The sequence below is a fragment of the Oncorhynchus mykiss genome, chromosome 14, assembly GCF_057628025.1.
Source record: "Oncorhynchus mykiss isolate SJ-2025 chromosome 14, ASM5762802v1, whole genome shotgun sequence".
Lineage (NCBI taxonomy): Eukaryota > Metazoa > Chordata > Actinopteri > Salmoniformes > Salmonidae > Oncorhynchus > Oncorhynchus mykiss.
In genome coordinates, this window is record NC_143035.1 from 20,092,501 (window position 1) to 20,102,754 (window position 10,254).

Sequence of the window (10,254 nt, forward strand, 5' to 3'; positions counted from 1 at the left end):
GGCAAACTGTTTTTTAAGATAAGTGGGTGACAACAGTGAGCCCTCAAACTGTTACGATCAGTAGGTTTCCTGTAAATATCAGTGTATAGAACATTATCTTCACCCAAGATCAGAAGATCAAGGAAACTGATTTGACGTGTGTCAGATTGCATAGTAAATCTCAGATGCTCAGAACAGGAATTTAAAAAAACATGTTTTATTTTTAATATCAGATGGTATACCACGGGTATAACAAACCATGCATGTTTACTGCTCTAATTACGTTGGTAACCAGTTTATAATAGCAATAAGACACCTCAGGGGTTTGTGGTATATTGCCAATTTATCACGGCTAAGGGCTGTATCCAGGCACTCTGCGTTGAGCCGCGCGTAAGAACAGCCATTAGCCCTGGTATATTGGCCATATACCACAACCCCCCGAGATGCCTTATTGCTTGAGTATAGGCCAAGTTGTAAATGCTATTTGCATGTGAAAAGCCCATGCCCTTATTTGAATAAATGATTGTTTTTGTTAGCAAACAAATCTAGAAGTGTGGTCAATCTGGCGTATGTGGCATTTTTGCATATCAAGCATCCGGGCTATGTCAGGGGTGTATTCATTCGTCAGATTCCTTTGCAAAACGTTTACTCTAGGAAACAAACGGAAGCAACCAGAGTAAATGTCACTAAACGGGGAGGGATCTACCCGAGTTTGGCCAATATCAACTCATTTTCGTTGCAAAACGTTACGTTTGCAACGGAATCATACTAATGAATACACCCCTAGTTTAGCTAGCCAGGAAGCTCAAATTCACCCAGTCAGTCTGACAGCACTTCAACCAACTCAAGCATAGATATCCTCGAATATGAAACTTGAATGAATTCTGAAAATAAAAAAATTCCAACTGTCAACCACCATGCATAACTGGGTGGGAGAACAATCTGTTGTTCAGTTAGCTAACTAGCTACATAACCCAGGTTTAGCCAATAAATTAGCATAACTTCCAACTAGCTAGCTATTGGTCTTATTTTTCGTATACCGTCGAGGATCAGTTTTAGTTGCAAAATGAATTTAATGGCAAGGTAGGCTAGTTAAAGTTAACCTAATTCAAAGGCAAAAGCTCGCCCGCGTGCACGACCGACTATAGAACAAACATCTGACTGTGCGCAGTATAAATTCTAAAGTCCTAGCCATCTATTGCACATCGCTTTATTTCTTATAACGGAACTATATTTTGCAATTGTTGTCTAAAGCTAGGTACTTACTTTTGTGGTGCAGTGGCTCTGACAGTGACCAGTGAAATGAACACGTTTGAAAATGGAATGGGGGGTTGTCCCTTTCTAAACTCCCAACTACACGCCCACATCTGTCACTTTCTGCAAAGTCATACTGACTTACAAGTTAGTTACGTTGTTACCTTGAATTGAAGGATCCCAATGTGCTATAGCCTAAATCAATAATGGTAACCTGATACAAAAGCAAAACTAATTTCGTGTAGTCTCAAGGGTTGCTTTCAAGTCCAAAGAAGTCCCAATGTCCTAATACTATACAAGGCTATGTTTATTTTCAAACTAGTTGAAATTGCAATGGTCAGACTAGTTTCTAGGTTTTGGTCAAATCTAATTAAAGTCTGAATGAAAGGCTTTTGTAGCCAGCCAGAGTCATCCTGCACTGCTCTTCCCTACTGTATCTTGAAGTCATATCAAGATTCTTATGTGAGCTTCCAAGAAATATCTTGCCCCGAGGCCTAGTCCATGAGAACCATGCTTCAGTTCAACTGTCCTTACATTCCATGCATGCTGACATTAGGCCAACACACAGCTTGTTGTAAAATTGAGCTTCATAAAGTTGGCATTTCCTAGGACCAATGTGTCTTCTTTAATGAGTTGTCTGCAGTAGTCCTCTACTGTTCACATGTACCCCATACAGTGTTGGCACAAATAACCTTCCAGAGACATAAACAAAAAAACACACACCTTCCGTCAAGGCATTGAGTCTATATCCAAAGATTGGACCTACAGTTGAAGTCGGAAGTTTACATACACCTTAGCCAAATACATTTAAACTCTGTTTTTCACAATTCCTGACATTTAATCCTAGAAAAAAATTCCCTGTCATAGGTCAGTTAGGATCACCAATTTATTTTAAGAATGTGAAATGTCAGAATAATAGTAGAGAGAATGACTTATTTCAGCTTTTATTTCTTTCATCACATTCCCAGTGGGTCAGAAGTTTACAGACACTCAATTAGTATTTGGTAGCATTGCCTTTAAATTGTTTAACTTGGGTCAAATGTTTTGGGTCGCCTCCCGCAAGCTTCCCACAATAAGTTGGGTGAATTTTGGCCTATTCCTCCTGACAGAGCTGGTGTAACTGAGTCAGGTTGTAGGCCTCCTTGCTCGCGCACACTTTTTCAGTTCTGCTCACAAATTTTCTATAGGATTGAGGTCAGGGCTTTGTGATGGCCACTCCAATACCTTGACTTTGTCTTCCTTAAGCCATTTTGCCACAACTTTGTAAGTATGCTTGGGGTCATTGTCCATTTTTGACCAAGCTTTAACTTCCTGACTGATGTCTTGAGATGTTGCTTCAATATATCCACAGAATTTTCCTACCTCATGATGCCATCTATTTTGTGAAGTGCACCAGTCCCTCCTGCAGCAAAGCACCCACACAACATGGTGCTGCCACCCCCGTGCTTCACGGTTGGGATGGTGTTCTTTGGCTTGCAAGTGTAACCGATATGAAATGGCTAGCTAGTTAGCAGTGGTGCGCGCTAATAGTGTTTCAATCAGTGGCGTCACTCGCTTTGAGACCTTGAAGTAGCGGTTCCCCTTTCTCTGCAAGAGCCGCAGCTTTTGTGGAGCGATGGGTAACGATGCTTCGAGGGTGACTGTTGATGTGTGAAGAGCGTCCCTGGTTCGCGCCCAGGTCGGGGTGAGGGGATGGACGTAAAGTCTATACTGTTACATTGGTGCCGTGACCCGGATCACTGGTTGCTGCGGAAAAGGAGGAGGTCAAAAGTGGGGGGAGTGTAACTGATGTGAAATGGCTAGCTAGTTAGCGGTGGTGCGCGCCAACAGCGTTTCAATCGGTTACATCACTCGCTTTGAGACCTTGAAGTAGTGGTTCCCCTTGCTCTGCAAGAGTCGCGGCTTTTGTGGAGCGATGGGTAACGATGCTTCAAGGGTGACTGTTGACGTGTGCAGAACGTCCCTGGTTCAAGCCCAGGTTGGGGCGAGGGGACGGACGTAAAGTCTATACTGTTACACAAGCATCCCCCTTTTTCCTCCAAATATAACAATGGTCATTATGGCCAAAGAGTTCTATTTTTGTTTCATCAGACCAGATGACAATTCTCCAAAAAGTACAATGTTTGTCCCCATGTGCAGATGCAAACCGTAGTCTAGCTTTTTTATGGCGGTTTTGGAGCTGTGGCTTCTTCCTTGCTGAGCGGCCTTTCAGGTTATGTCGATATAGGACTTGTTTTACTGTGGATATAGATACTTTTGTACCTGTTTCCTCCAGCATCTTCATAAGGTCCTTTGCTGTTGTTCTGCGATTGATTTGCACTTTTCGTCACCAAAGTACATTCATCTCTAGGAGACAGAACGCGTCTCCTTCCTGAGTGGTATGAAGGTGTGTGGTCCCATGGTGTTTATACTTGCGTACTGTTGCTTGTACATATGAACGTGCTACCTTCAGGCATTTGGAAATTGCTCCCAAGGATGAACCAGACTTGTGGAGGTCTATAATTTTTCTTCTGAGGTCTTGGCTGATTTCTTTGGATTTTCCCATGATGTCAAGCAAAGAGGCAGTGAGTTTGAAGGGAAGCCTTGAAATACATCCACAGCTACACCTCCAATCGACTCAAATGATGTTGATTAGCCTATCAGAAGCCTCTAAAACCATTACATTTTTATGGAATTTTCCGAGCTGTTTAAAGGCACAGTCAATTTAGTGTATGTAAATATCTGACCCATTTGAATTGTGATACCGTGAATTATAAGTGAAATAATCTGTGTGTAAACAATTGTTGGAAAAATTACTTGTGTCATACACAAAGTAGATGTCCTAACAGACTTGCCAAACTATAGTTTGTTAACAAGAAATTTGTGGAGTGGTTGAAAAATGAGTTTTAATGACTCCAACCTAAGTGTATGTAAACTTCTGACTTCAACTGTATATTCATATTGTAGTAAAGTAAATGCTCACTATATAAGACTGCAAATACTACACCTGATCCTCCTCCCTGTACAGTCTCTCACGCTCTTTTTTCATTTGACACTTGACAACAACCATAACTGGCTCTTACAGTATGTAAGTTGAGCTGGTGTTTGTAATGCAATACTTGAGGCAGCATTTCAGTTAATTTTCTCTACAAGTGCCAATAGGATTCAGCATCACTTTGTCATGACTGTCCTGGTCAGGTTACAGGAGACCCCAACCCTACAGATTATCTCTCAACCCCAACAGAGAAGGAGAGATCTAGGGGTCTGAAGATGTGGGGGTTTTATGACCCCTCACGCCCATGGTAAATCTTAAGCCACAGACAAATTCCTTTGTCCTGTTACTACGGAGAACCAGCCTCAGAACATTAAACATGAAATAAAGGGACTTTGGAACAATGGTTTCCGTCAGCCACAATGGTGGTCATGACGATAGATGGAATATGAAAATGTATGTCATTTTTGTTCTGTTATTAAAGGTTAATAGATTACGTTATTACGAAAACATTGTAACGTCAACAGTTTACCTAGTATATGTTTGATGTTTATAGATTGTACGTTGTGTGGAAAATGTTCAAATCAAAGAGAATGCTTTGGTAAAGATGAAAGGTGAAGTTAGTTGTCTAAAATTGGATTTGAGTAAAATCTAGACCTTGCCTTCTAACTTGGTGTGCCCAGAGAATTGCCCTAAAGGCGGTTGCGCCCACTTCTGACCCGAGGGTATAAAACCTGTGAGTGAAGAATTTACAGATAAGACTAAGTGACCCAAGCTGCAGCCGAGGTCTAAAAAAGTCAACGAATCCAAAACACAACACAAGTTTGAAGACAAAGAAATAATTTTCTACCCAAGCTACGGATGAGTAGCTGTGTCTAAGCGGGTGAATTCAAGTCGAACCACCTAGCCTCCACTCCTCATCGAATCGGGGTATCTACACGGTTTCATTCCTACGCTGTGAGCTCTGAGCTACAGAGCTGTCTGTCCTCATAAGAGCCCTTCCAGAGCAAGGGTGAGGGAACAGACTCCTAGGCCAAAAGGACACTGACATCGTGAGGACAACCAAAGAGTTGCACTGGAGAAGTGCGTCATTGAGCAGCCTGAACGGTCCACGCGGAGAACCCACGGAGACCTTCCCCACGTAATTACATCATTATATTCTGACCCATAAGAGCGGCAGTTTGGGGCAAGGCTAGGGTTAGAATAAGCATAGCTGACAAATTCACCCAAATATATATTTCTCTCATGTACTTTCTCTTTTTCTCTCTCTTTTAAATCCCCATTTTGGGTAACACGCGCCATAGTGTGTTGGCCCATTATACTAAGTTCTAATCATTAGCCTAGAAGGTGTTTTTGTGTATGTATATCTTTTATCATAATTTTAGCTTTGTAGTAAATAAATACTCAACTAAGATTGGTGTGGTACGAACTCATTGGTGAGACCCGGGTCCATGCAGATCCCCGGATTATGCGACGTTCAGAATGAGACTGTAGAGGTAACTGGTTAATTAGCGGCTGTTGTAAAATCGATATTCTGATATTCTTTGAGTTAATTTGGGAAATAGAAACTCAATAAAACTAATTTTCCCATGGTGCCCCAGGTTAATGAGTTAATAATAGCTTGATTCAGTTAATCACACAATTAGAAACCTTTAATCATTCGATAAGCAACAGTCGTCACATTAACTAATACAACGTCACGACAACTTATTCTACTTGGAAAAGGAGATTATATACAAAATATTTCAGCAAGAGACATACTCCAAGACACACAGTACTAAATAAACTGCCACATTACAATGCAGGGTGATCCATTCTGGTTGAATGTATACATGCTTTGATAATATTGAGGCATATTGGATATGATATAATATTGAGGTACAGTAAGAGGACTAGGGCAACATGCACTTTAGGCTCTCTTCCCAGGAATGATGGGTCTGTTCTTGAAGTCCTCACTTTCGAGGTAAGCATGCAGATTGGGTCGGGCACACAACCTCCTCGTGTACTTCTGGAAGGAGGGCAAGGCATCAAAGCAGGGGGGGCTGAGGACTTGGTGGTGGATCAGCAGGAGTATGAGGGCGTAGTCAGCTAAGGACATCTTCAAGAAAAAGGAAGAGACCATGAGAACATGAGAAGTCCCAGTCCAAAACAACCCCTAGTCCCTCCCTACCCACTACCACCATGTACAGTCTATCAGAAGTCTATGAAATATCCCCTAGTCCCTCCCTACCCACTACCACCATGTACAGTCTATCAGAAGTCTATGAAACAACCCCTAGTCCCTCCCTACCCCCTACTACCATGTACAATCTATGCCAGTTGACGTCTTTGATGATAATTTGATAACAGAAATACATGTATTTTGTTGTCAACCAGAAAGCTTATTTTATTCTGGACAGGGTTTTCTCAAAGGGCATGAGATCTGTTGGCAGTGCCTTAAGGTACCCCTCTTTACCGGAGTCCTAGGGAACCAAATATCATTTTTCATCAATTTAGGGCTCAATTCAATCAAATCTGCATTGTGGTTACAGTAGGTAAGTAGCTATGTTTCCTATAGTCAATACTTTAGTCCTACTCTACTACTTCTGTACTAGGACTTTAATTCACTATACTATGATACAGATATTGAGCAAGACATATTACACATAATGGGTGAGTCAATAGGAATCTCATTATGTTGCAAGCAGGCTTTTATGTTTCTGTGCGAGATGTCTTCTTACCACATTGATCTGGTACAGAGTGAGGCCACAGCTTTCAAATGTAGGGAGCTGACCAAAGAACTGAAGTCCCAGTGCAGTCAAAATTCTGTTTTCCTGTGTTCTGTATCATATTATACAACAGCTGATGAAACTAACACTTAAAGTGTGATAATTTTTTATTGGGTTATTTCCTGATTGATGCTGGTTGAAAATGCAATCTACAAAGGACTTTCTAATCAGCCTGTTTGCATGGGCAGGAGTTTCAGTTTGCCTGGTGACAACAGCAGGTGGTAAATTGGTTAATAGACTAATAACAAAGAGAGTTCCAAACCTCTCTGCCAATAACAGATAGTTTTAAGTTTTCCCCTCCCCACACAGACAAGTCCTAGACAGTCTCAGCAAAATTCTCATTTGAAAAATCGTTTTTTAATAAAAAAGCTATTGATGGAAAACTATTACAGTAAGGTACTTTAAATGTTACCCAGAAATGATTTGATATTGATATATATAAAAAATTGCTGCATTGGGCACTTCACTTCTAATCCTAATTCAAAAATCTAACTTGTCACTTCCTCAATCACCTAGCATCTAAAAGTTCAAATTCATGATTCTGAGAACACCTTCTATGAATACATAAGTGCATTCACAACGCCTTGTGCATGAGCTATGAGACAGTATTTGTTGTAGCTGTATTTTGTATTATTGTCAGGATCCGTTTGGCTGATCTTGCATCCATCATCTTCCCCCTATGGAGCTTGTTAAGGGCTCTCTTTGTCTCAGTAAGGCCCACATGGGTGTTGTTGCTTAGAAGCCCGGGATGCCAGTGTCATGTTTGCTAAGTTGCTATCTAAACTGCCTTGTTAGGAGGACATTGTCAAGGATGTTTCAGTAAACATTCAGCCAATGCCCAGATCAGGGCAAGTTGAACAAGCCCTCGGGGGTGTTGCAGCATTTTTGCAAGTAGCTTTGCAGAATTTTTACAGTGAGTAGTGAACCCATAGTGCTAATAAAACTCAGTCAAAATTACTGTTTTTCAATAAAAAAAAATGTTTTTATTATAAGCTGGTCCTAGAGACCTTGTGTAAAACAGCAACATTAATTTCAATTGATTGATATTAAGAGCCCACATCATCAGGATACACATTTATAAAATGCTTGAAGGTTAATCTTTTTCAAAGGTTACTCCCTTCCCAGATAAATCTGCATTCATGAAGACATTTTTGTTTGCATGTACTGTAAAAGTGAGGTGAAATGCAATAACATGACTTGACTAGGGTACACAGGTTACCTTGGTAGTAGTCAGAGACTCACACAGCTGGCTTTGAGAGTGCCCTCCATTCACATCGCCATGGTGACAACGTTCTTGTCAAACTCTGCCCCTTGGTCTTTGAGCATCACTCGGATGACCTCAGCATAACCTGTTATTGCTCAGACAAACAATCTCTACCAAATGAAAACATTGTAGGGCCTACTTCTAGCACACCAGGATGTCTAGTTCTTACAACAAGGTTACAAACAGAGTTTAGGGCAAAATAAAATGTTCTGTTTATGTTCTGTTTAGGCACATCAATAATTGTTTCTGTGTTGTTTCAAAGAAAAGGTTAAAAAGTTACTTCAATAGCCAAGTTTGACATGACATTTCCATAAGGAGTTGGCAAGAGAGCAGAAACAGACTGGCAACCAGGTTAAAGGTTGACTACAGTATTTTGGACTTCAATAGCTGTCCATTTTCATAACTTAAAAGTTCATTAAATTATAGTGGAACATTGATCGGGTCAACATACCTCGAACCGGAAGATATGTGAGCGTGAAAGACACTAAAAAGAAAACAAACCCCCCCCCAGTAATTATTAGGAATATTTATTTTTATTTTTTTAAGTCTCTTCACACTACATATAGTGGTCCACAGTACAAAGTCTATTTTCTTTATTGTCAGTTGCCTACAGCATATCCAGCAGCAACTGCAGAAATCTATGGAATGTGTATGTTTTTTACCCTTTTTATACAAATCAACAATCATCTATAACTAAACAGGCAAGACCAGTAGATTAAGTGTTTCTGTGCATTCACTTACTCTCTGTTATCGGCTGTAGTTTGTAGAGTCAAGTATAGTTAGGGCGAGATTTTTTAACTTGTTGGTTTGTTATTTTGACATGCACGTTCAGATTGTGAAAATGCTGGAGAGTTGGTTATGTATTACAATAGACGGTGTCATTTTCTGCAATGCTATGTTCGCTTCACTTCACAGAGCGCTTTGCTTAGTGCCAGATATGTTTGTGCTGTCTTGCCTTTGACAAGGACCATAGGCATTGACTTTACAGCACAAACAGATCTGGGACCAGGCTAGGGAGTCACAATGACTCATGCTTTGCTGTCTGGGGAGTTGCACAAGCAAAAACATGACTGGTCCTTGCATTGGATGCACGTGATGTTGAACTGGATCCTCTGGCCTACGCCTGCCAGAAAGCAACTGCAGTTATAGTCGTCAACTGTATTACTATTTTGGCTGAGTCATTCACAGGTCGGCTAGGGATATCTTGTATCTGATGATATACAGTACCAGTCAAAAGTTTGGACACACCTACTCATTCAAGGGTTTTTCTTTATTTTTACTATTTTCTATGTTGTGTAATAATAGTACATCAAAACTAGGCAATAACACATATGGAATCATGTAGTAACCAAAAAAGTGTTAAACAAATCAAATGTATTTTATATTTGAGATTCTTCAAAGTAGCCACTCTTTTCCTTGATGACAGCTTTGCTCACTCTTGGCATTCTCTCAACCAGCTTCACCTGGAATGATTTTCTGACAGTCTTGAAGGAGTTCCCACATATGCTGAGCACTTGTTGGCTGCTTTTCCTTCACTCTGCGGTCCAACTTATCCCAAACCATCTCAATTGGGCTGAGGTTGGGTGAATGTGGAGGCCAGGTCATCTGATGCAAGACTCCATCACTCTCCTTCTTGGTCAAATAGCCCTCACACATTCTGGAGGTGTGTTGGGTCACTCTCCTGTTGAAAAACAAATGATAGTCCCACTAAGCGCAATCCAGATGGGATGGCGTATCGCTGCAGAATGCTGTGGTAGCCATGCTGGTTAAGTGTGCCTTGATTTCTAAATAAATCACACCCACACCATCACACCTCCTCCTCCATGCTTCACGATGGGAACCATACATGCGGAGATCCTCCGTTCACCTACTCTGCGTCTCACAAAGACACGGCGGTTGGAAGCAAAAATCTCACATTTGGACATCAGACAAAATAACAGATTTCCACCTGTGTAATGTCCATTGCTCTTTTTTCTTTGCCCAAGTAAGTCTCTTCTTCTTATTGGTGTCCTTTAATA

At 40.9% G+C, this 10,254-nt stretch overlaps 1 protein-coding gene and 1 long non-coding RNA gene across 2 annotated transcripts in view; both read right to left on the reverse strand.

Annotated features, from left to right (window-relative positions):
• LOC110488957 (glutathione S-transferase P) overlaps positions 1–1,666 on the reverse strand; it is an 18,367-nt gene extending 16,701 nt beyond the window's left edge. The window contains exon 1 of the mRNA XM_021561454.3: positions 1,246–1,666. Within this exon, the coding sequence (XP_021417129.1) occupies position 1,246 (1 nt within the window). The 5' untranslated portion in view covers positions 1,247–1,666. The remainder of the gene's footprint in view (positions 1–1,245) is intronic.
• Positions 1,667–5,829: 4,163 nt separating this feature from the next.
• On the reverse strand, positions 5,830–9,245 carry LOC149978317 (uncharacterized). The gene is made up of 4 exons (XR_016486322.1): positions 8,978–9,245; positions 8,688–8,720; positions 8,192–8,321; positions 5,830–6,302 (listed from the first exon to the last, which is right to left on the reverse strand). It is a non-coding gene; the product is annotated as an uncharacterized LOC149978317 (long non-coding RNA).
• Positions 9,246–10,254: the final 1,009 nt, after the last annotated feature.